The sequence below is a fragment of the Lontra canadensis genome, unplaced genomic scaffold (genome assembly GCF_010015895.1).
Source record: "Lontra canadensis isolate GAN:19392208 unplaced genomic scaffold, GSC_riverotter_1.0 scaffold1, whole genome shotgun sequence".
NCBI classification, from domain to species: Eukaryota; Metazoa; Chordata; class Mammalia; order Carnivora; family Mustelidae; genus Lontra; species Lontra canadensis.
Genome location: NW_022630995.1, coordinates 111242737 through 111270544, shown reverse-complemented (window position 1 = coordinate 111270544; position 27808 = coordinate 111242737). Strand labels below are relative to the sequence as shown.

General features: G+C 36.5%; 1 protein-coding gene across 5 annotated transcripts in view; it reads left to right on the top strand.

The window, feature by feature from the left end:
- The window catches only part of GRID2 (glutamate ionotropic receptor delta type subunit 2), a 1456428-nt gene that overhangs the window by 1212711 nt on the left and 215909 nt on the right, over positions 1–27808 (top strand). For all 5 annotated transcript variants that reach the window (XM_032861590.1, XM_032861599.1, XM_032861608.1 and 2 more), the window contains one exon: positions 8181–8376. In XM_032861590.1, the coding sequence (XP_032717481.1) occupies positions 8181–8376 (196 nt within the window). The remainder of the gene's footprint in view (positions 1–8180; positions 8377–27808) is intronic.

Below are 27808 nucleotides of genomic sequence, written 5' to 3'. Positions count from 1 at the left end.
GACAGAACAGAGAAACAGGAAAAGACTGCACCATCCAGGCCCTATTTGAGTGTCCCACGTGGAGCCACCCTTATCCTCTGACCCTCCTCTCTAAATCCTCACTGCTCTTGGTCTTCATACAGCCCCTTTTATGAAGCACCCTCTCTATCCATGGGGTTTCTCTTGGGAAACTCTCTTTGTGTTCACAAGTAAAAAATCCTAGCCCTCTGCCTTCTCTGGTATCATTCAGAATTGTTGGCCTCAGAATCTCAGCTTCTGCTGTCTTGAGAAGGAAGAAACTCTGACACTCTGAGAGGAAGAAAGACAAAATCACTATACTACTCCACCAAGGATTGCTGTGGCTGAGTTCTTTGTGAATTACCCTGCCTCACAAATTATACTTTTAAGCTATACAATCTAATCTTTAATGAGAAAACCCTATTTCTTCCACAAACATGACTTTGATCTTAATCTTTATAAAAGAAGGAAGTTAACATTATTGGGCTAAAGAACGTTAATCTCTTCCCTGAGCCTGTTTTCAGTAAGTAGTGGCACCCCTCATGCACTTAAAATAGTTCTTACTGAGTCTTCAGTAATTGTCTTCTGACAATTAGAGTCTTGCTTGCCTCATCCTTGACTCTTGGTCCCCTTATATTTAATCAGATTTTCTGTATAAACCTGTGTCTGAGAAGGTTTGGAAAACATCACTGAAGAGAAGGAGCTAATAAAATGCAGAAATGGGGTTTCTCAGAAGACTAGTGGTCTTTAGCTAGACTACAAGTTGGAAGATGGGAAACCTTTCTGCGGTGTTAGTCCATTCTTTTATAAACAGAGCATACACACTCTCCTTCCTCTTTGTGTAAAAACTCAACCCTGGAGAGGAAAAAAAAAAATAGCTTTTGGTAATGATACTCAGTATTACCAAAGGTTACTATTCTCTCCCTGTTCTAGTTCTTATCTCTTCCTTAGCTCCTATAATCATAAGTTCTTTTACATTTTTAATCATTTAGGTTAGCAGACTTAGTAGAGCAATTTTTGTCACCATTTCAGCTTGCTTCTGAAATTTTAGTCAGAAATCACTCATCAAAAGAACCACTAATTAGCTCCCTTTCCACAATGCTTAGGTCTCTCTTTCAGGAACACACATTCCACTTTGTACCGGATCCTATGTGACCCAGAAGTATGGACTATAACTTCAGCTTTTCCAAATACTTTATTTCAGTTCTATTTGTTTGGGTTTTCTTTTTATTTGTCTTGCCTCTGAATTTATTTATTTTATCTACATGGCAAAATGTCTTGTTAAGTAATTCACTGATGGTCTGATAGAGCTTTTGCAGCTGATTTTATTACAGGAGAAATTTCCAAATCTCCCTTAAAAATTAGTTGTTATTTTTAAGTGCAAAATACTGCTGGCCATTATTAGTCATTTACAGAATGGCTGGTAATGTATAATAAAAATCCCATTTTTATGCAATACTAGCTTAATGGGAATGCTGGCGTTCCAAGACGAAAGCATGTTTCTAGTAAAAAAGCATAGCCAAAATATGTGAGCTTCATTGACTGCTCTTTTCCAGACCCTGGGCTAGGTTCTGAGTTTCAAAGATGAACTTAAAGAAAAATTATGGGTATCAGCGGAATATATACTAGTGAGTTAAACAAAGAAGTAAAATTTCATAACAAAATGCTAAAATGTGAACATATTCTAAGTGTTAGAAGAGCACAAAGAGGCAGCTGAGTATGACCTTGACTTGAAGGGAAAGAATTCACCAGGTAGACAGGGAGATATCTTGTGCACAGCAAATGCCTACCAAGCAAGGAAAAATGAAATGGTTTGTTTGTCTTATAATGGGAGTATGAATGAGGCACAAGTTTGTTTCTGAGAATGGAAAACAATTTTAAGCCAAATTTTTGCAGGTATTGAATGCTATGGAGTTGGAAGATTTGGGGGGCAATGGGGTATATAGGAAGTATTTAAATAAAACTGGGATAGGATCAGACTTATGTATCAGAAAGAACACTTCAGCTGTGTTGTGGGGGATGGATTAGATATGGGAGAGAATAGAGATAGGGAAAAGGTTTAGAAATAATTCTCCAGGGCCTCCTGGATAGCTCAGTCAGTTAAGTGTCTGACTCTTGATTTTCTCTCAGATCATGACTTCAAGGTCCTGGGATTGAACCCCTCATCCAACTGCAGGCTTAGCATAGAGCCTGTTGCTTGGGATTCTCTCTCCCTCTCTGTCTCTGCCCCTTCTCCTGCTTGCACTCTCTATCTGTGTCTCTCTAAAATAAATAAATAAATAAATAAATAAATAAATAAATAAATAAATAAAATCATTTAAAAACAAGAAAGGAAGATTCTCTAGATAGAAACGCTGAGAGTATTAGCAATGAGAGGACAAAGGTAGTGATAGATTTGTAAGATTCGGGAAGAAAAATATACAGCAGTTGATAAGAGATTAGTTGGGGGAGGGGACTTAGAAAGGCCATGGTGAGGAATCTGAAATGAATTTAATTGGTGGGAAAAATAAGGAAATAGTAATTCCAAAAATTATAATAGAGCATAACAGTAATATTAATAATAGTAATAGTGATAGTAGTAATAAATAATAAAATTAATAATTGCAACTACCGGTAATGGAGCCCTTATAGAGTGTTAAGTATTAAGGTGTCTTATATCCGTATCTACGTCAAACCTCCACATACCTTATTACAAAATTATTATTTTCCCTATTTAATAAGGAAGTGGATTTCAATTTAGAGAAAATTAAATAACTTGTCCAAGGATTGAAACTCAAATCTTTCCATCTTCAAAGTCCAAGTTTGTAGAACCTAAGAGGTTGCCCAGTGCTGGCCATTGGCTGTACCTCTCAGAGGTAGGCCTGCCTTACCAGTCCATTTTTCAATACTTATTTCTTCTTCTTAGGTCTCAGTAACACTAAATATCAGTCTAGTGAAACTTTATTTGGCATATTAGTAGTCTTTTTAGGTTTTAAATTTTGGAATACTTTTTCTTTTTTTTTTTTTCTTTCTTTTTTTCTTTTTCCTTTTTTTTTTCTTTTTTCTGGAAAACCTGCCTCTGAACTCACCAAGCTCTTGGCCACAACCATTGAACAGCAGTGGGAACCAGGCAGAATTTTAACATGGTTACTAATGGGCTCTTAGAGCTATAACAATATCTTTTCCTTTGGTAAATGCTGAAATCAGCATCCAGAGGAAGAAACTGTGGGAGAAAGGGAAAAAAAAAAAACCTGAACTGAGTTGGAAGACATTTTTAATACATCCTCGTTTGCTAGTCTCTCTTCTACTGTCAGCCCCTTGGCCTGAAGGATCTAACACTTATCCTATCAACCACGTTCCATTTCTTTTTACCCTGAAGAAAAATCCCTTCCGATGTGATAACTTAAGTTGCTTTGTTCCATTTCATTAAAAATGGGACTAGACTTACAATTCCCCAGAGTTAAAGCTGACAGCTGTGTGTTGGTGAGCATTACACAAAACCAAACAAAAATGTTTAAAAGAAGAAAGGAAATGAAGATGGAAAAGAAAGACTTATATGTCTTATTTTAAAGTTTATATGGGTAAGATCTATTCTCTTGTTAAAGGAAAATAGGTAAAAATATGAGTGAAAGTTCACTACAGAGGGAAAAGGCATTAGATTTTTAATTAGTTGACAATTTTAGAAATGTAAGTAGCAACACATTCAAAGTTATGACTATTCAGTATCATTCATGAATCTCCTCTTCAACAATATAAAGGGATCACCCTGCCACATACCAAATATCCATTAGAAATTATTAAATAGGGCATTATTCAGAGATGGATCATTGTAATAATAATCTCCATATAAGACAATAGAGGGGTGCAGTTGGTTAAGCATCTGATGCTTGGTTTTTGCTCAGGTTGTGATCTCAGGGTCATGAGATCAAGCACCAAGTCAGGTTCCAGGTTAAGCAGGGAGTCTGCTTGAGGATTCTCTCCCTCTTCCTCTGCCCACTCATGTTCTCTCTCTCTCCCTCTCTCACTAAAATAAATAAATCTTTTTAGAAAAACTAAAATAAAATAAAAATAAAACAATAGATAAGTTAGTTGAATACCGATGTGACATGTCCTCTTGTATTCACCCTTAGACACTCTTATTCTCTCCATTTATAGTTGAGGAAATTCAGGTTAATAGGGGTTAACATCACACAGCCCACAAATAATCTATCTGCTCGACTTTAAAATCTAACTTACCCAATGTCAAAGCTACTGCTATCACTAATACCTAATATCAGAGTATCACATGTATCAAAATTAATTTTCTATGTTTGAAGGGTTTTAAGTGTTTGTTTTTCTCATGGAAAGAGTTTGCAATCAGCCTAGATCCACCCAAATTCCTGAAATTGACTTTACAGAAGTACCCTAAATTACAATTTCTAAGTACATATAATGTTCATGCAAATAAGTAAATACCACTTATCTATCATCTCTCAGTATTCTTTAGTACCCATGGGTTGCTAGTAGTACAGGACACCAGCAAAAATAAAAGTAGAATTTTGAAAAGATGATGGGAGAATAAGGCTTAAAGTAGCAAACCATTTGCTTTCTTTTATTATTCACCACTTATTGCTATAGACACTTTTTTTTTTAACTTTATGTGCTTGAATGGGAGTGTGGGGTTGGGAGAGGGGGACTCAGGTATAATAGATCTGCAGAGTGATTGTTTGCTGAGTTTTATGTGGTAAATGTGAGTTGTGTGAGATTAAGTGGAGAAATGGAATATATCAGTATGAGTATATTCCAAGTTAACTTCTTTCTAGAAAGCTCTAGATTTTCCCATTTCCTCTGTGACCTGGGTATGCATTGGCAATTGTTAAAAAAGAAATGACAACATTTGCCATGGTAAATTAACTTATATATTAGGTTCTTATTAATTATTTTAGAATTATTTTGCATTTAAAACTGATTTGGCAAAACAAAACAAAACAAAAACAATGATTTGGCATATCTAAGTAATACTCAGATGTTGAACTTAAGATACAATTTTTTTGAGGAATACCACTTGTAGAAGAATTTACTCTATTTCTTTTAAGGGTTCATACTATAGGCCATTCCTTTTCTGCTGACATTACTTTAAAATCTTACTAGCGTGAAAAATAACAGAATGACCACATAAAATGGTCACTGTTTTTCTGTGTTGGGCTCCTAAAACAACCTTCACTTTCTGTAATAAGCTGTTTGTGCTCACTTCAATTTGCTTCATTTTATTTTTGTCACTTTTGGTACTGTCTCAGTGTACTATAATAGAACGATGCTGAATCAGGCAAGCTGTAATTTTTATTGCAAGCATATCTCAAGGCAAATTTATAAGCTGAACTTGATATCAGAAATGAAGCTGGAGGGAACATGTCTTTGTTCTAAGTTACAAATGTTCTGCTATTCTAAATCTGAGGTATGTTGAACATAAAATGCCTTTTTTTTTTTTTCTGACATCGGAAATTTCACACAGGCAGTATATTAAGAAATTCCTTTAAAATTTTTACTATGTACAAATCAGTTTCACCAACAAAACTATTTGTATGACAATTCTATATTCAAGTTGTAAAGCTGATATTGAAGGTGATGTTATGCCACAGAAAATGATTCTATTAAAATGATCCTAACATTTGATTTCAATTTTCTTTTCATGAAAAGCTAAGAGGAAGTGTTAATTTATTTAACAGTATTTTACTGGTATGACTATTTGGGCAAACAAATTATATACTTAGAGGTGTGGGCATACAGAAATTTTACCCCTAGGTTATGATCTCACCATTACCAAATTGAAAGTTTCTGAGAGTTATAATACAGGTTAATTGCCAAATGTTCTAAACAGCTAGTGGCCAATCCCATCCTGGGAGGGTCTCTGATGAAATGTGACATGGCCTTCTCCAGCCATGGGACCTTCTGGTTTTAGAAGGTGCAAGCTCCATACAACTACCTAGCCTAGGCTCTTGTATTAATAGGTATTGAACAAATTGCTATTTGCTACTGCTGTTATAACCTGAATTGATAATGTTTCATTTCTTTTTCCTGTGTTACCACTTTAGATCGTCCTCCACTAAACAATGGGAAATATGTTAAAATGTTAATGTTTTTAATAGTTTCACTCCCACCACTGGAAACAACAGTGGATGAGAAGTAAATGATCTTTGGGAACAAGAGTCTTATTGCTATACTGTTAACAAGATAATTGTGGGATATCCCAGGAGAAAGTGACCTTTTACTCTCCTATGAGGGTGTACCCTAGCTATGTGTAGCTTGATTATATTCCTGCTTTTGTCCTCAGTTATTCTTCATACTGTTATTTTATCTTTTTACAAATGGTAGAATTAATTTAATAGTTGTAGAATATTCCAGCAAATTTTTTCTTGGAAATAGTCTTTTTTTTAAATATAATTTAATTTATTTTTTTCAGTAATCCATAGTTCATTGTTTATGCACCTCACCCAGTGCTCCATGCAATACGTGCCCTCCTTAATACCCACCACCGGGCTCAGCCAACCCCCCCAACCCCCCTTCCCTCCAAAACCCTCAGTTTGTTTCTCAGAGTCCACAGTCTCTCATGGAAATAGTCATTTTTCAACACATCATTTTAAGCAGAAGTACAGAACAAAAAGGAATTATCATGGTAGTTTCCATAGAGTAAATGATACACATCGACAACCTAAAACTCAATAAAATGTAGATTAAATTTTGCTGAAAGTTACTATTAGAAAATGGCATGAATACTCCTCTAGCAAACACAGCCCATAATTTATTGTTTGTAATACAGTTTTGCACATGTTGGAAACTGGTGACCTGCAAGAGTATTCCCAATACCCTTGCCCAATGCTAGTGTTGTTTGCAAAGGCCCCAGGAAATCATTAGCAAACTCCATCTAGAAACAGACCAAAAGGTCAAAAGTATATATAACATGAGTTTCATGACCCATGGCTGTGGAGGGCTCTGAATATTCTTGTTCGAAATATGGTATTTCAAAGCATCTGCTGCCATTCGCAGAGGTTAGTGAACTTGAATATGCCAGTGTCTAATTTTGTACAGTATGCCAAAGACACATATATGTTCTTAAACCTCAGTCATTAGAGTTGAGCAGCTACACAAACTCAAATGAGTTTCAGTGCAGCAGTAATTGGTTCTCCAAGCTAGAAAATACAGAGCAGCTCAGAAACTTAAATGTAAGGAAATTGACCACCAATTTAAGATGAATAACCTAGGACAAGTAGATACCATCTATATAACTCAAAGATGGATGTGAAAATCCTGATCATTATTATGCATAAGAGAGAGTTAAAAATATATTCATCTTTCTGGAAATATGAATTCTATTCTGTTTGAATACAAATAGTCTCTCTCTCTCTCCTTCTCTCTTTCTCTCTCTTTCACACCCACAGACACACACATGCATGTGCACACACACAAACTTAAAGCAAATAAGAGGCAGTATCTTGCAGTAAAAATACTATAGCTTTTGAAGCCTACATTTGAATCTTATCTCATCCCTCACTGACTGTGCCACACTGAGCAAATGCTTATACTCTCAACCTGAGTTTTCTCATTGATAAAATGGGTGAAATACTTCTGAGAAATGGGACACTGCTGTGAGAATAATGTATGTCAGTTGTTGGCATGTATATGTTAGCCGCTTGTTAAATAGTGATTATCATAAATACTAATTTTTAAATATACACTTCACCTCAAAATGGGTTGTTCATGCACAATGTAATTATTTTAAAAAATATTTAAACATTGCTACCTAAAAGAACATAGGCTTAAGGCTTATAACATGTAGTTGTTTTTTAACTAAATGATTATGTGGTTATCCAGCAATCTAATTTAATTTGTTTTTGCCTTGATGGAATTGCTAGATCTAGTTTTGGTTTTGGTTTTTTTCACAGTGAAGTCTCACACACATACACACACACACATACACACACACACACACACACAAGAGCACTGTCTTACCATGAGAAATTTTCATTTTTCTTTCAGTAATGATTTCATCTTCTCATGATTCATGTGTCATACACCCTAACAGCAATTCTCCTTATATCTTACATTTTAATATTAAGAAACCAAAAATAAGAAAACAATTTGACATCTGTATTTACATATATTATTCTGTTTCCTATAACTTTATTTCAATTTCTTTCTTGTGTCTCTCTTCTCTCCTAATCATGAAGATCTCTCCAGGACCTCTCCAAGCAAACAGACATCCCTTATGGCACAGTACTGGACTCTGCAGTATATGAACATGTCCGCATGAAGGGAATGAATCCTTTTGAAAGGGACAGCATGTATTCCCAAATGTGGCGGATGATCAATAGAAGCAATGGATCAGAGAATAACGTTCTGGAATCCCAAGCAGGCATTCAAAAGGTACTGGTCATTGTTCTGCTATAATAGTCTAGTCTGCTATTTTGTCTCCTATATTTGAATTGCTACATGAAGTTTGATTTATTTCTTTTCTAAAATTTTAACTTTGGCACAGAGTCTACAATTAAATTATACCTCGTATTGATTTAAAGGAGATTTTGAGTTGGCAGAGTGCTTAAGCAAAGGGAATTCAAAGCCTTCTGTGCTGTGTCTAATGGATCTGTCTCCAATAGAATTCCAAAACTAGAAAACATAAGCTAGTATTTTGTTCAGAATGGTCAGGGACTTATGCACATGAAGACTGAAAAGGTTTTTATGAATCCCATTCCAAATATCATTAGGGTTATCCAATTCTTTCAAATGACTTTGGGGTATTTTCTATACTGCATTTCCTTTTAGATGAAAACTTTATCTTTACTTATGATTATGTGGTGGATAAAAGTTAATCTTGTCAATAAATAAGGTTCCTGCAAATGTCTATTTCTATTCCAAAAGTGAAAATCTTTATTTCTAGCTTATTTTAAATAACCATCATTTAGAAGTTATTTTTATCAGGGGGGGGAAAGCTTATGAAACAGTCCTTTGTGTAAAACATGAAGCTAGTTTTTATTCTGGGCTGTGGTTTATAAACACCTCTACAGAAGTAATTCTTTCTTCCTCAAGTCCCATCAGTCTGCACGAGAGAACTGAATGATTTTTGTTTAAAATTATCCCCGTGGTTAGCACAGCGAAAATCACAATGGTTGACATTCAATAAATAATTGTAGGATGAATGAATGAATGCATGCATGAATGTCAATTATAGTAACAAAGGTGGTATACACTTTTTCTCTCTAACCTTCCACAGCGGAATAATTTGGATCCCGTGTCTGAGCTCCTTGTTCAAAAGGCAAACTTACTAATACTATGTTGGAGAATGTTTTGATGGCTATAAAAAATATTCTGACACAGGTTCTAGCATTATTCTGTGTCTTTTCATATGATGTCCTTCATCTGCTACTGATGTTATGGTTCCCTAGAGTCAGCCTAGTTGGCATCATTATTTTGAAAACTGAGGATGCTGATATGAACCTCCTTTAAGTCCTAATGATGCATTAGGATGTGAATTCCTTGAAATGTTAGCAATGGCCTCTAACTCCATCACCCTTATTGCATTAACCCCAGTTTCCCAGGACCCAAGTATTGATCTTAAAATCCACTGGCTTCTAGAAGTTCAACAATTACTAGAAGGATGGGGGGGGTGAGAGTGGGTGAGTGAGTGGACCTATATGTTGTCTGGAGGAGATGGGAGGGTAGACATTTTAGGCTTTACTAGGTACTCATGGGATGTGAATGAACTTAAGCCTCAGAATAAGAATACTAAGTCATTTTGGGAAGAGTTACTTTCCTTCATATTGTTAATTGTTAAGAAGAATTTTATTTTCTTGGGGATAAATATAGTCACAATTTATATTTTTATTCTATTTTAGAAGCCAAAGCTCTCCATACTTTACAACTTCTTTCTATAGCATATCATTCCAGAGAAAATTCACTTTTTTAAAACAAGATTTTATTTATTTGACAGACAGAGATCACAAGTAGGCAGAGAGGCAGGCGGAGAGAGAAGGGGAAGCAGGCTCCCTCCTGAGCAAAGAGCCCGATGCAGGGCTCGATCCCAGGACCTTGAGACCATGACCTGAGCTGAAGGCAGAGGTTTAACCCACTGAGCCACCCAGGTGCCCCAGAGAAAATTCACTTTTTTTCTCCACGCAGACATACAGATTCTCAAAAAATATTTTAAAAGATACATATTCACTCACTCATCACTTATTTATTCATTTTTTCATACAATATTTGCTAAGTGCCAATTATATACCAGGCACTGATCGAGAAACTATACATAACTCCACCACAGAGAAATGATCACTGGATCTGTGAAATGTAAAGTCTGGCGAGAAAAGAAAACTAAAATATGTGATCAAATAAAATGATTTAAATCATGATAAGTGCTATGGAAAAAAACCTTGGGTCCTTCTACAGAAATTAAAGAGAACATCTACTTTCAGAACAGAGATCAAGTATGGTTCCCTGAGGAGATAAAATATTAGTGATGACCTGCCTGATCAGGAGCTGTTTATGTAGAAGAGAGGGTGACAGGGCATCCAAACCAAGCACAACCCTAGCAGAAGTGTAGAGTTACATTCAAGAAACCAGCTGAAAATCAACACGAACTGGAACATGCCCAATGAGAGAACATGGTAGGAGATTAAGAGGCAGGAGATAGATCATGAAGGACCTTGTAGGAATCTGGATTCTACTTGAATGGCAAAAAAAAAAAAAAAAAAAGCTACTAAAATAAAGGAATGTGGTGATTCATTATTACCTTTCAAGAAGGTCACTATACCTGATGTATAGGGATTGGTAAGAGTATACAGATCCGAAATAGTGAGACCCTAAGAGACTCTGGTAAATTTCAGAGCTAGTCAGTCACGTCAACATATGTAGATAAGGTCTTGCTTCATTCCTATGTTTTTACGCACACACACATACGCACACAACCCATATACCTTACAGTGTTTGTAGTAATACAAACTGTGTATACTTCCTATATTCTAGCATTTCCAAAATAAAAAATAAATCACAAGGGTATGGAATATCAAATGTCACATAGAAGTGACATTTGATATTTGATTTTTAAATAGTCATGTATGTGTTAAGATATACGTATGTATCTTCCAAGGTCTTCAGAATTGTTTAAGAAAGCCTCTCCTTTTCAAAGCATGTACATATGGTTTTCTACGTTTTCTGTTTCTTTTTTTCTTACCTTTATGTCTTTTAACCATATAGAATTTAATTTGACATTTGTGGATATGTAAAAAGAAATTATAGATACCTACCCTGAGAAAATTTCAGTTTGAGATTCTATGAAATAAAAGTGTTTTAGACTAAGCTATTGATAAGTTTGCATTGTGTGCTAAGAAATTTAGTTAATTCTTGTAGGTTTTGCCATTTCTTTCTCTTTAAATATGTAGCCATTCCATCATCTTTCGACCTGGGCTAGGGTTTCTCATGCTGTTATTAAATGTGATACATTAAAAAAAAAAAAAGTCTATTATGAAGAACAGAAAGAGCCCTGTTTCCTGGTTCTTCCAGTTCTTACGTGTACAACTTTGGGCAAGTCCCTTGGCTTCTCTAAGACTCCGTCTCCTCCTCCCTAAGATTGTCACAGTGTGAGAATTAAAAGCCTGCAAAAGACATTTCAACATGGGTTCGAATACAGTTCATTTTTTAAGCTCAAATGTTTAAATGTAACTAGTTACTTAAAATCTGTGGGCCCCAGGATTTTTATCATGTGATAAGAATTCCTACTTCACATGTTTTTTGTCATATATATATATATATATATATATACACACACACACACACACATACACATATATATACACATATATAGGCATCAATAAATAATATGATTAAGTAAATAATAACTTCATAAAAAGATCCTTAAGATTACCTGAAAGAATGTAAAGGTGAGCAATTTGTAATGACAAAGCTTTATTATATAGTATCTTCTAAGGTTAAGTTAAAATTGTAACATATTTGAAAAGGTTAGTTAATAAAAGAAGTAGAGAAGAATTTCTACTCTTATAATCTACTGATAAAGAGGGCTTATGAGTTTTAAAAAACTGCAAATCGTGTCATCTAGATTTATACCATATTTATTTAGTTTTCTGATTCACTAGAGGGGCAGTGAAGGATGTTCTTATGAATTCATAATGGAAAATATCAAAGTGAAATTTGCTTGTTGTATGTATTCTTTCAACCAAAATCAGAGGCAGCTGAAAATTGATTTGATCAAAAAATAGGTAATAATAATGAAATGTATTTCGGTTCAGTTTGCAAGGTCTTGGCCAGCTTCTCTTAAAGCACAAAACCAACCAACCAAAAACCAATGACCTTCTCACCTGCTAAAGCTCACTGGGAGTCTATAAGATTGAGAACTGTAATACATGAAATGTGGTTGTGGATTCTTGCTTTAGTAACTAGTCTTGCACATCTCACACAGCAGCTTGCTCTTCTCTGTCGTTGGTTTCTAATTTGTTCAGGCAGAAAAGACTTTAGAGGTCTTCTAGGTCAATTTTCCACAAAAGACTAAACTTCTTCTACAGTGTCTTTGACATGAGTTCATATATATAGTAACTGCCTTCCAGAAAACCTGCATTACTGTGCAAACAGTCCTTGCAATCTAATTACAACTTTAAATAGATACCATTAATGTCTCAGGTTATGTTTGTTCTTAATTGTGCTACTAGTCTCATTAAGTTTCTCTTACTTGAAGGTAGAGCTTTATCCCTTCTAACATCATTCTGCTCATACCAAAGAAAGCTGTATAAATGAGGATTAAGTAAATGAGTTCCGATATGCTATTCTTGGGAGACATTCACCTGTATCAGACTAGCCTAATTAAACTAGAACAAATCTGATTCTGTCTTCCTTTTCCCAGGACATTTTGCATAAGCAGAAAAAATGTATACGAAAATATAAGTGAAATATTTAGTGCATTCGTTCGACAATCATTTATTGAGCACCTGCTATGTATCAGTCAGTATTTTGGTCACCGGAGTGAACATAAATGAAAGCAAAATTCCTTCATAGAGTTCACATTCTAATGGAGGAAGCAGACAATTAAAAAAATTAAATATGTTGTATTTCAATAGTGATAAGTGTTAAGGAGAAAAAATAGGAGAGGGAGAAGGGGGACAAGAGGGAGATGATCTGCCTTATTAGATCAGATGGCAGGGAAGGCTTAAGAAAATGACATTGGAGGGAAGCCTGGGTGGCTCAGTTGGTTGAGTGGCTGCCTTCAGCTTAGTTCATGATCCCGGCGTCCTGGGATCGAGTCCCACATCTGGCTCCTTGCTCAGCAGGGAGCCTGCTTCTGCCTCTACCTGGCATTCTGTCTGCCTGTGCTCTTTCTCTTTCTCTCTCTCTCTCTCTGACAAATAAACAGATAAAAAATCTTTAAAAATGAAAGTTAAAAAAACTTTTAAAAAAATGACATTGGAAAAAAGACATGAAGCAGATTCAAGAGAAAGAGTTGTATATCTGGGTGACGTGTTTTCAGACAGAGGGTCAGCCAATGCAAAGACCCTAAGGTGGGAGTATGCCTGGATGTTCTAAGACTGTGAAGGAAGCTAGTATAACTCAAAAATAATGTGTAATATCAGAAGAATAACAAAATCTGAGAAGTAGAGGGCCAGGTGGGAGGGAGAAAGCATATCATACAGAGCCTTGTTACCTACAGCATAATCCTGTGAACTAGCAACATCAGCATCTTGGGAGCTTGTTAGAAATGCAGACTCTTGGGGCACCTGGGTGGCTCAGTTGGTTAAGCAACTGCCTTCGGCTCAGGTCATGGTCCCAGAGTCCTGGGATCAAGTCCCACATTGGGCTCCCAGCTCCATGGGGAGTCTGCTTCTCCCTCTGACCTCCCCTCTCATGCTCTCTCTCACTCTCTCTCTCTCTCAAAATAAAAAAAAAAAAAGAAAGAAAGAAAGAAATGCAGACTCTTGGGCCCCATCTAAACCCTTCTCAATATAAATCTCGGTCTAAGAAGATTTCCAGGTGATTCATATGCACACTAAAGTCTGAAAATGCTAATACAGAGCTATATAAAACATTCTAAGTGGGCTTTTACTCTGTGGAAGATACAAAACTTAAAAAGGGTTTGAACAGTAAAGTAACATGCTAAAACTCATATTTTGGCAAATCATAGGTAAAGATCTGACTAGGAATGAAGGATCTGTGCATAGTACTGAAATAGAGAAGTCTCTGGTTATTTAGAGGGCAATATTTATTTTCTCATAGCCTATTAAACTCAGATGGTGAAGAACAAATTATTCTAAAACCCCAGCAATGAAGACTACTCAGGAAGAAAAGAAAATCAGGATTGGTAGGATTAAAATCCTAGCCAGAGGATCCCTATGCATAATACTTCAGACTACAGAGCTCAAAGAGGATATAAAAATCCGATGGGTACTATGGCAACAGGGAAGTGAGGGATGGTGTTGGCAGCCGCAGTTTTCAATCAGAAAGATAACATCAATTTGCAAAGCTAATTAGGCCACACAAGTTCCAGAGCAGTATGGGGAAAGGGAAACTCACAAGGTCCAGGTGTGGAGCAAAGCCACTGGGCTCAGGCCCCAGCTCTAATGCCAGCTGGAAAATTGGAGAATTGAAACGAAAACCAAGACAAAAGATCGGTCATGTCAAATGGGCCAGTATCGAGGATTTTTGAGGACTGATGCAGAAAGACAAATTCTAGACCTTATGAAATGATGGGGTAAGCTTTTATTGATCTGTGGCTGAAGAAAACTGGGTGGAGTGAAGCTATTGTTTTATTTATTCATTCAACACATATTCAGTGATTACCTATTTACCAGGCACTGTTCTAGGTATCAGGAATCAAATAGAACAAGGAAAGTCCCTGCCCAAATGGAGATTATTTTGTACTGGAGAGAAAAAAATAGACAAGCCCATAAATATATGCTCTGAAAAAAAAATTGAAAAGGTAAGAATGAAAGAAAGCAGAGGAGGAAGAGGGTTGTTGCCATCACATATAAAGTGGTCTCAGAAGGCATCCCTGAGAAAGTGACATTTGAGTAGAGACCTGAAAGATGACAGGTATGACCCATGAAGATGGTGAGGAGACAGTGAGGACAGGAGCTCCAGGCAGAAGGAAAATTACTGCGAAATTCCTGAGGCAGAAGGTAACTTGGCATGATAGAGAAATGTCAAGAACAATGTGGCTGGAGAAGGGTTCATGGGAAGTGGATAGGATATGCAGGGGAGGTAGGAAATAAGATCACAGTGGGAGTTAGAATGGTGGCCTAAAGATGGTCAAGTGTGGGCCCCGCTAAAGTTCCAATTGTATCTTTTTTTTAATTGAAATATAATCAACATATAACATTATATTAGTTTCAGGCATACAACATAATGATTCTATGTTTGTGTATATTGCAAAATCACAATAAGTCTAGTTAACATCAGTCACTATTGTTATAAATTTTCTTTTTGTGATGAGAACTTTCAAGATCTATTCTCTTAGCAACTGCTATATAAGCAATACAGTATTATTCACTATGTCACCATGCTGTACATTACATCCCCACAACTTATGTATTTTATAACTAGAATTTTGTACCTTTCAATTTCATTTACCCATTGTATCTTAATTGGGGAATGGAAAGCATTTGAATATCTTAAATCTACTCAGGAGATTCCAATTCACAGTAAAGGTTGAGAATCACTGATATAATATCTTGGAGCCACTTAAATGACCCTGACTTTTAATAATTCTGAAATTTTGAGCAGGAAAGTGACATGAGCTGACTTACTTTTTAAAGCTCCATTTAGGGTGTTGTGTGAAAAATAGGAGAGGTCAAGGCTAGAAGCAAGGAAAAGCAAGAGGAGAGACTACTGTTGTAATTCAAGTGAAACATGATGGTGGATGGACCAGAGTGCTTATGGTGGAAGTGGTGAGCAGTGATTGAATTTGAATATATTTTGAAAGTCACTCTGACAAAATTTTATGAAAGACTGAATGTGGGATATGATAAAAAGGAGTTAGAAATGAGCCCAATGTCTCTGGCCTAAGTAGATGGAAGAATGAAGTTGGCTTTTATTGAGGTTGAGAAAATTATGGGAAGAACAGATTTGAGAAGCCAAATGAGAATTTGCCTTTGGCACGATAGTTAATATGAAATGTTTATTAATTATCCAAGAAAGATGCCAAGAAAGCTGCTTTCTATATATGAGTTCAGTGTTTAGGAGAAAGTTCTAGCTGGAGGTTGGAGAATACTAGCATAGAGTCTGTATTTAAAGTCGTAAGACTCAATGATATCACTAAAGGTGTATCTATCTACAAAAGAAAGCTATGTAAAGACTAATCCTGGGACAATGTAGTATTTAGAGGAGGGAGAGTCAAAAAAGGTATAACAGAGTCAGGGAAGGATCAGCCAAGGAAGCAGGGATAAAACCAAGAGTGCTTGTTTAGAAGCCAGTGAAAAAGTATTTCAAGGAAATTCAAATGGTCAACTCTGTCAAATGATGCTCATGGATCAAGTATGGTGAAGACAGGGAATTAATGATTTATTTGGCAACCAGCAGTCACTGATGACCTTGACAAAAGCAGATCTAGTAGAGGGAAAGGAGAAGAAATTAGAGTTAGATTGGAAAGAAAAAGAATGAGAAGAGAGGCAGTGGAAATCACAAGGCTAAGTACTTTTTATTTACTTTATTTTTTATTTTAATTTTTTTCTATTCAAGTATAATTAACATACAGTGTTTTGTTAGTTTCAGGTGTACAATATAATGATTTGACAACTTTATACATTACTCAGTGCTCATCAGAAGTGTATACTTAATCCCCTTTATCTATTTCACCTGTCCTCTACCCACCTTTCCTCTGGCAACCACCCATTTGTTCTCTATATTTAGGAGTCTTTTTGTTGTTGTTTTTCTTTTTTTCTTTGTTCGTTTGTTTTGTTAGACTGGGCACTTTGTAAAGGTGCTTTGATGAAAGGAAATGCTGAGTAATAGTGGGGAGTGTTCTAGAGTGGAATGTGGGGTTTGGGAAATTTTTTTTTATGAAAAAAGATATATACAACGTCTCTATACAAATGAGATGATACAGTAAAGAGGGGGGAATTCATGGTGCAAGAGAGAGACAATAGAACTGCTGGAGATTTGTTCTTGAGATCTAATGGGGGGGTTGGATTTAGGAGCACAGTCCATCCATAGCAAAAAGAGAGAAGGTAGAACATATGGACATACATGCAGAGAAGTTGGAAGATATGGTAGTGGAAGTATATGGAAAATCATTTTTGACTGATTATATTTACTCAGAGAAATAGGAACCAAGGCCATCACCAAAATATAAGTAACAGGATAAAGATTCTGGAGAATTGAAGAGAGAGAAGATAGGAATAGTTTTTCTGGAGAATGGGAGGAATAGTAGATGAGTGAAATATAATGGTATTCCTAGAAAAGACTAACGGCTCTTTTGAATTAGTCATCATGGCTATAAATTAAAGCCAATCAGCATGATTATGGGCTTTTTTGTAACATAAACATGGAGTTCACAGAGAAGAGATTTCACCAGAATTGGTGTTTATCAGATAAGCATGATAGAAAACAATACGGTGAGGGAGTTGAGAATATATCCAAAGAAATTATTATTATGAGTGAGGGAATCTCAGCTGAGAGGAGATTGAGGATACCAAGGGGATGACATGTGGGAGCCTGGGTGGCTCAGTCATTTAAGCAGCTGCCTGCAGCTCAGGTCATGAACCCAGTGTTCTGGGATCGAGGCCCACATCAGGCTCCCTGCTCAGTGGAGAGCCTGCTTCTCCTTCTCTTTCTGCCTGCTGCTCTGCCTACTTGTGCTATCTCTCTGTCAAATAAATAAAATCCTGGAAAAAAAAAAAAAAAAGAGGATCACATGAACAATGAACTGTTGGTCTGGGTGGGACCAAAGAACTATAGGAGTCCATGAACCAGAAGGACAGGATTGGAAATAATACAAATTGGTTCCAAGATGACACATTTGAAATTGAGATGATGAAGAGAGTGCTAGTATTGGAAGTGATACGACATGGGACTGGGCAGCTCAGGTAGGAGGAAAGACATAATCTTTGGAGATGAAGAAGCCAAGTACTGGAAGAGGATTTCTACGTGAATAATCAAATCACCAAGAATAACCACAGAACTAGAATTTGAAAGAGTGACAGAGAGCCAAGTGGCAAAATCTTTGAGCAATGTTGGAGTGACACAGAATCAGCAGATTCCTACAGTAGGAATGAATGTAGTCTGATAGCATGAGCTTCAAAGCCAAGGCTCTAGAAGTGGTTCAAGGGATAAGAAGGATACCTACCCATGATCCAGCCCCAGTGATATGAATGTTGTAGAAGAGACAAGTAATCATCATTTGAGAAGACCAAAAGTAATCTAGTATCATGTCATGTTTATAGCAGCAATGGCCACGGTCACCAAACTGTGGAAAGAACCAAGATGCCCTTCAACAGACGAATGGATAAGGAAGATGTGGTCCATATACACTATGGAGTATTATGCCTCCATCAGAAAGGATGAATCCCCAACTTTTGTAGCAGCATGGACAGGACTGGAAGAGATTATGCTGAGTGAAATAAGTCAAGCAGAGAAAGTCAATTATCATATGGTTTCACTTATTTGCGGAGCATAACAAATAGCACGGAGGACAAGGGGAGAGGAGAGGAGAAGGGAGTTGACGGAAATTGGAAGGGGAGGTGAACCATGAGAGACTATGGACTCTGAAAAACAATCTGAGGGTTTTGAAGGGGCGGGGGGTGGGAGGTTGGGGGATCCAGGTGGTGGGTATTGTAGAGGGCACGGATTGCATGGAGCACTGGGTGTGGTGCAAAAATAATGAATACTATTATGCTGAAAAAATAAAAAATATAAAAAAAAAGTAATGCAGTATCTGCAGAAGAAAAGCAAGTTCTACTCAACAAAAGAAGGTTAAAGGAAGTTTCAAACAAAACAAAAAACAGATCAAGAATATAGGCAGGGCTTAGGACAGTCTCTTAACCCTGTGATTCAAGATTACTCCCATCAGGGGGCACCTGGGTGGCTCAATCAGTTAAGCATCCAACTCTTGGTTTCAGCTTAGGTAATGATCTAATTGGTCATGAGAATGAAGCTAGCAGGAACCAAATTACATAAAAGAAAAGAGGCTGTGAGTAGAAAACAATTTTCAACTGTTATGGGTTTACATACAGTAATTCCTGGTCTTATGCATCTCAAACCCATGAACCACACTGGTCATATTCTCTTTTCCGGTTGTTCCATTTCCCTTCCTCTTTGAACTCTATAGCACCACTTGGCATTGGGTAAAGATGCCAAAGTAGGTGACAGTTATGAGCAGAGAGAGGATAGGACCTAACTTGGGCTACAGTGAATGACTTGGTAATATACTAAGTATATGACCTTAAAATCATGGTTAGGTCCCATTACAGAAATGAATAATCAGACTGAACACAACTTGGGGAAAATCAAAATAAAATACTAAACAACTTTGGATCTTTGAAAATGCCAGAAGTCCTAGACTGTCATACCACTGGGCTTAGAAGTAGCTGTGCATTTGCCCTTTGCCAAATGATTTCAACAAATAAGATATGATTTACTTTAGCACTACAGCAGGCATCTTGGAGCTCAGATCCCATTGACATATTTTCCGCTCCCCCAAAATCAAAGGTTTTAAGTCCATGTCAGTTATTCCATAGTGCAAGAAGAGAGTCAGTGCGACAATAAACAACAACAACAACAAAACCCACAGTGGCTCAGTCAGTTAACAGTCTAACTCTTGGTTTCACCTCAGGTCATGATCTCAGGGTCCAGGGATGAAGCCCTGTGTCGGGATCCATGCTCAGTGTGGAGTCCGCTTAGATTCTCTCTCTCCCTCTGTGCCTCTCCCCACCTAAATTAATAAGTAAAATCTTAACACACACACCCATACACACACACACACCCACACACACACACTCATAGAGATCACTCCCAGAAGCCTTGGCAATGCATTTTTAATGCCTGGGATTGATTGTTTTTATTATTTTCTTAAACATTCTATTTATTTATTTATGTATTTGACAGAGAGAGAAAGAGAGAGAGAGAGAGAAAGCAGGAACAGTGGGAGGAGCAGAGAAGGAGGGGGAGGGATAGAACAGACTCTGCTGAGCCTGGAGCCTGACTTGGAGTTCAATTCCATGACCCCGAGATCATAAACTGAATAGAAACCAAGATTGGAGGCCCAACCAACTGAGCTACCCAGGCACCCCTTTTATTAACATTTTTTAAAACATATTTTTGTTTCTAATAATCTTCATAGATGTTTGAGTTAAAAATTAGTCTTGATTAACTATGTTCTCAAGGGTAAAGGTGAAGTCCAAACCTATTTCCTTCTTAAAAAGTCATAAGCATTTTAGCTTGAGTTAGAATGTTAGGTCTTACAACACACAAACCAAACTGAAAGCTGAAAAAATTTTTTCTAGATGCCCAGAAAAAATAGATATAGATATAGACTCTGTAAATTAAAGTGAAAACAATAAAGTGGTATTTCTTGTATATAAAGATGATAGTACTAAGCTGCCATTAACAGAGCATGTAATTTTAAAATTGCTTTTTTATATAGTGATTTAATCCATGATGAAAGCCAGACCTGCTCCAATTCTTCTTTTAATTAGCTACATTCAATTCCAATTCATCTACTCATTCACTCATTCCTTTAATCAACAAACATTTATTTAGTGGTGCTGAATACGACGGGCACAGAGGATACAGAAATGGTTTAGTCTAGTGAGCGTGGGGCAGTAAAGTGCAATATAGCACCTGATCCACAGAGAAATGTACAAGATCCCAAGAGAAAGCAGAGAAAGGGAATTTATCATAGCCTGAGGGATGAGGCTGGTTCAGATCACAGAGGCTTCCAAGAGGAAGTAATGTTAATCTTAGAGTAAGTAGGATTTAATTAAGTAAAAGAGATATAGGAGTAAGTGGGATAAGGAGACAGCCTGAACGAAAACATGGAGGTAAGAATACAGTACACGCGGGAAATAAAAAGCAGTTACGGTTAGATATAGGTGCTTATACTGGTCAAGTTTTTCTGTAGAAAAAGAGCAATTTATATATTTATATATTACATTCATATATTTGTGTGTGTATATGTGTGGATGTATGTTTATATAAAAAATGAGATTTAGTATAAGGAATTGGCTCATGCAATGATGGAGGCCAACATGTCCCACCAATGGCTGTTTATAAGTGGGATACGCAGGAAAGCTGATGATTTAAATTCTAGTGTGATTCTGAAGGCCTGAGAACTAGGAGCTTTACTGGTATAAATCCCAGTTTAAGAGAAGGAGCAGACTGATGCCCCAGCTCAACAGCCAGGCAGAGAGAGAAGAGAAGAAACTTTCTCTACCTTTCTTTTCTATTCCAGCGCTCCCTGGGTTAGATAACGTCCACCTACCTTGGGGAAGGCAATCTGCCTTACTCAATCTACTAATCCAAGTGCTAATGTCTTTGGAAACACACTCATGGGCACACCCAGCAATCATGTTTAACCAGGTATCTGGGAATCCCATGACTAATCAAGCTGACACATAGATTAACTATCCCAGTGCTCTCCTACAGTGAAAAGGGGTAGAGGAGCAGTTTGTGCGGGTGGATCAGAGACACCTGCTGGGACGCGTATCATCTGAACCTGCCACTGGATGTTAACTGTATAGTTTTAACTAAACGAGCAAGAAGGTGCCAAAAGAATAATGAATAATATTGGAAAAGAAATGTCTGGACTGGAAAGAAGATATACTACTTTGGACCTCAGTTTTCTTCCTTTAACTTAAAAGTTGTGGAAATGAGGGGGGCCTGGGTGGCTCAGTAGGTTAAAGCTTCTGTCTTTGGCTCAGGTCATGATCCCAGCGTACTGGGATGGAGACCCGCATCAGGTTCTTTGCTCAGCGGGGAGCCTGCTTCCTCCTCTCTCTCTCTCTCTCTCTCTCTCTCTGCCTACTTGTGATCTCTGTCTGTCAAATAAATAAATAAAATCTTTTAAAAAAAAGGAAGTTGTGGAAATGAAATAGATGAATTCTGAGAATCCTTCTGGAGCTAATATTCAGTAAGTCTTAGGACCCTAATTTCAAACTGCTTAATAGCCACACGAGAGAAGTGCACTTCCCAGGTAACCGCAGAGGCCTCAGCTGTCACTCCTAGTTTAACACACATTCTGTCCCTCAAGCATTCCTTCTACAAAGGAATACCAGCTTTGTAGTTCCCCAGGGTGAAAAATTATAGGTAGGTGCATCTTTGTTTCCTTGTGGTTCCATTAGGTTCACAAACTTTTTTATCCGACAAATAGTGTAAATGGTTCATTGCCTTGGTTTAGTTCTTACTCTTGACAATTACTTCCCAAATTGGAAAATGCTCATACATTTTAAACATTTCTGTTGGAAAAATGCAAAAAAATAAAAAAGTATAATTCCACAATACTTTTAAAATCAGCTCACTCTACCCATCCAGTTTTACCCTCAGTTAACCTCCATTAAGATGGCAGGGTGCACATCTTCATGACTTTATTTAATGGGCACATATATGCTACAGTTTTTTGTTTGGTCTCCATTTGGACTTTTTTTAATAAAATGGTTTCTGCCTTTGTCTTTACCAATTTCTGTCATTAACATCTTTCAAGTTAGCATATATATTTATACATCATTGTAATACCTTCAAAATAGTCTATGAACTATCGTAATTTATCAAATTGTTAACCTTGATGAGCACTTTGAATTTTTCAAATATTTATCTCCTATAAACAGTTATGATGAACATTTATTTTTACACATTTGTTATTATTTTCTTTTGTAAATACAGTCATAAAAGTACGATTCTGAGTTAAGGAACATATGCATTTACAAATTTAATAACCACTCTCAAAGTAGTATCTGAAAATGTACTTTCAATACAAAAGAGAGTCCTAGTTTCCCACTTTCTTGCCTGGAATTGCCAAAAGTAAATGATACTACTACTCTTTTATATTTTCAGTTTTGCCAAAATGATGAATGAAAGTCTCTCATTTTGATTTTCACTTTTCTAATTACTAGGTTGTGCATTCAAATGTGGATGACTTCTATACATCATCTTTATAATGCAAAATTATTTCTTTCATCCTTTTTTTTCTTGACTTGTTATTGTAAATTTCAATGCCTCTTTTTAAAAGATGAATAATAGCACTTTGGGGTTTTGGGATTCATTCTACCTTTAATCCCCCAGACTTTTCTTATCCAGGTCCACAGCCCCATTGACACTATCAGTTAAGCAGTTGTGCTGGCAAAGGAACACAACTTGGTCAGGTCCTAATATAAATCCACATGCCCAAGTGTACACTTCGTAAGACAACATTTCTTTTGCCAAACAGTAATTTTAGAGAACAGCATTTACTTTGTGAAAAATGGGAAAAGCTAAATGATTTTGCAAATATGCCTCCAAGCTGGCCACTGTTTGCTATCTTCCCTTTTATCCCTAAGAATATTAATATAAATAAGAATTTTTTAATACTTAGTGCCCTAGTAACAGATACAGGCTGAGAGGGCTCCCGGTTTTTTAAATGTTTTTCTATAGCGAAAATACTAGACGCACTGACTTACTTGTTTCCATTACATTAAGCTGCAGACCTTTCACACATACTTTGAATTTTTAGTTTCTCATCAAACCCTCCTTCCCTCAATAGGAGAATTAGCAGCCTGTAGAGGTTTTATTTGCATTCCTGTGAGTTCCAGCCCCTGGTTGTCCTTTCATATCTTCAAAGGGCCCTTTCTCTGCTCTCTGATTTATGTGCTCAGTGTTCTACTGTGATTTTCTGCTTCTCAACTGCTGAATTCACTTCTGCTACTAAAGCTTAAATGCCATGATTACTACCATATCCTCCTGCTTTAACATTTTGCAGATTAATTGTCATCTTGAATGCTGAAGCTTCTGATTACAAAGTCCTCATTTCTTGTTAAATATCCACAAGACTATTATTTTTCTTATTTTAAATCAGTGTGTTTTGGAAACTCCTTTAGGGCTCTGCCATTTGGCACCAACTCAGTCTAGGAGATAATAAAATAAATAAAATTTCAAAGCCTTGATAGTATTTGTGGGCAATAAATATAACATAAAACCATACTTAGGTTTGCTAAAAAATAACCTGCCTTTTCAGTTTTCTCTTTATTTCTTCTATGACATATAATATTAAACACAGGAATTAAAAAGTACAAAATAGGTTTTTAAAACTCCTTAATTAAGGGTAGTGTTTCTCATTTTATGTCCTAAGGAATTAGTTTATGATACAATCTGACCCTATCGCATTAATCGTTTCCATATTTGACATTTATCATGCACATTTTTATTGAAATTATATATTTATTTATTTTAAATTATAAAATATGTGTAATATAAAATTTACCATCTTAACCATTTTTCTTTGTATGGTTTAGTGGCATTAAGTACATTCACATTATTATACAATCGTCATCACCATGATCCACCTCCAGAACTCTTTTCATCCTGCAAAACTAAAATTCTATATCCATTAAATAAAAGCTTCCTATTCCTCCCTCCCCCAAATCGCTGGAAACCACCATTCTGCTTTCCACCTTTATGAATTTGACTACTTTAGGAACTTTATGGAAATTAAATTGTACAGAAAGTGTCTTTTTGTGACTTTCACTTAGCATGCTGTTTTCATTTCCTTCCCTTTTAAGGCTAAATGTTTTATTGTATGTATATACCACATTTTGTTCATCCATTTATTTGTTGATAGGTACTTAGGTTTCCTCTGCCTTTTGGCTATTGTGAATAACGGGGCTGATGTACATGGTTGTGCAGATATATTTGAGTCCCTTTTCTCAATTATTTTAGTAATATACCCAGGAGTGGAATTGCTACATCATATCGTAATTCTATTTTTAATATTTGAGGAATACATATTGTTTTCCATATTGGTTGCACCATTTTACATTTCCACCAATAATGCACAAGGATCTAATTTCTTCACATCCTTAACATCACTTATTCTGATTTTTTTTTTTTTGATGGCAGCCATCCTAATAGGTGTTACATATAAATTTAAATTCCACTTTAATATTCATTTTTTAAGAGACACTATTTTGGCTAACAAACTCAAATTGCTATAATCTCCATCATTTATTCTGATAGAAATTAGGCTGTGCTGGGTAGTCATATAAAGCCCAGCATTCATGAGAAGTAGGACTCAATCCAACCCACAAAAATGACTCAACCAAGAGTGGCTCTCAATGGCCAGAGAGACCAATAATTTAACAACCTATTGGAGGTAGCAAGAGAGGCAAATTAGAATGGGAGAAGAGGAATGCATAGTTCAACAAAACAAAACAAATGCTATTCTGACATTCCCAGTTGAGAAGTGTTCATTTTCCTAAGCTCTCCGAAAATGTGTATCTCTATTACCTGCTCCTATTCCGAGAATTCCTCACAGTCATACAGCTGAAAAGGAATGTGGAGATCTTCAGTTTAATCATTTTATCTTATAGATGAGAAAATTATACCTAAAAAGGTTAAGTAATTTACCTCAGGCCACACAACTAATTAGTGTCAAGATTTATAACTACAGCCCACATCTCTTCACTCCTGCTCACTTGTTCTATCACAATTACAGAACTAAAACTCTAATGTCCCCCCAAAGCTAATTAAAATTAGCATCACAATTTTAGTGGTTCTCAAACTTTATAGGATACTAAGAATTACCTAGAGTAGCTGCACAAAATGCTTATTCCCCAACTCTAAACCCAAATATTAAGATTCACTGGGTCAGGGGTCAGACCTCAAGAATTAAAATTTTACCAAGCAGTCCAGGTGTTCCTGATGGCTATTTGCAGAGTATTTTGTGAGAATGGCTCTTCTAGGCATCATGTAAAAGCACTTGAGCTCAAAGTGTGAGCACTGGACCGGCGGCACAACACTACCTGGGGACCTGTGAGAAATGAAAACTCTTATATCCCACTCCAGAACACCTAATCAGAGACTTATGGGGGTGGGCTGCAATATTGTATATTAACCAGCTCCTCAGGTGATTCTGATGCAACTCAAGTTTGAGAACCATTGGCCTATGCTACCATTTAATATAAGAAAGCCACTTACCTTATTTTATCACCTTCCGACCAGACGTTTAGATAGCCAGAGCTTCAGGTACATCTAGGTAATCTAAAATCTTGTATCATCTTAATTGATACTACCAGGCTTTTTTATATGTATATACTTTCTGGAATGTTTCAACACTAAGGAACAAAACCTTTGCTATCTTTGTTCCTTATATGCAATTAATCAGGAAGAAGAGGTTAAGTGAGGGGCACATCAAATGGCAAATGTTGCCTCTCCCCTTGTGGCAGCATTTAATTTGGGGAAACAAGACAACTCTTATCTGCGTGCTGCATGTCTCTACCTGCATCCTGCCCACCTTATGTCTAACACTGAACTAATGATCCTACTGTGTGAGTTGATGCTTATCTTTTTGTGTTTTTTATTGCTGTTAAAAACACCAGTACCCTCCCTGCCATCCAGGCTAGAAATTGAAGAGTCATTTTCATTGCTTTTTGTCTTCCTCACAGAGCCAGTTAATTGTTTTAATTATCAATCCTGCCTCTCCAGTGTCTCTCCCATTCGTTGATCCTTTCCTTTTCTACTTCCGGTTTGGCAATTTGTGTCATTATTATTACCCTCCCAGACTCTAGAACCAGGGCTGGCCCCCTCACACCAATTAATCTTCCCTCTGCATAGTTCTGATAGCAATCCCATCTGTGCCCCAAACCCTATAAGTGTTCTACTCTGTCTTCAGTGCAGTTTGTTAATTCTAGCTTTCAGAAGTCTCTACAATTTGTCATTACCCTTCCATTCAGTCTTCGTTTATTCATTATTTTTGTTGAAAAGTTGTCTACTGAACACCTGTACTAAATATACATTAGGTCTCTTCTGCTTCATTTATGTGCTTCATATTTCTACCAAACTAAGTTACTGACTTTCTCTTAAATGCCTCAATATTCTTATGTACCAAGTATTACTCATTTCTTTCTTTCTTTTTTTTTAAAGAATGCTCCTCCCACTGACTTCCTTTTCTGTCCATTAACTATCCATTTTCAAAATCTCAATAACCAAGAAGCTTTTCCTGATTCTCTTGCCTAAAATATTTTCCTTCTCCATTAAACTCTCTTAATAATTTGTCCATTCCCACATATGATTTCTCCTGAGCATAATAATTGTCTGTGTCTGTCCTTCTAGATTGCATACCAGTTGAAGTCAGTAGCCATACCTGATTTGTCAGTTTATCCCTATGTCCCGATAGTAACTCACATATGTAGAAGTAGTTCTGTAAATATTTAGTGAATTAAATATCTCAGTTTCAGGCTTGACTTAGTCTTTCTTTCCAGCTTAAATGACTAAGATCCTCTTTGGTAGCAATCAGTTTCAGTTTGCTCATGAACTCAATCTCCCCAATTTCTAAGCCCAAGTCCTCATAGAGAGTTCTTAAAGGAATGAGATATTTTTGCTTTTTTTATTAGATTCTAGATGGTACAACTTACTTATTATCTTAAAAAGTCTCAGTAAAATAATTTGTCCTATAAATAAAATAGATCTCACATACTTTTCAAGTTAATTTAAATGATCTTGGTCTTATTGTATATGTTTATTTAACTGAGATCTATTACTTTGACCAGAGGAGATTGACATGTATAATTTCATGTATTAAGGTTGGTAACATGATCACTTTTATGTACTGTTTTATGCTTTCTGTCTAGAAGGCAAGAAGCAAGGCAGGAAATGCAGAGTAGGGCCAGGTTAGGGTCAAGTAAGT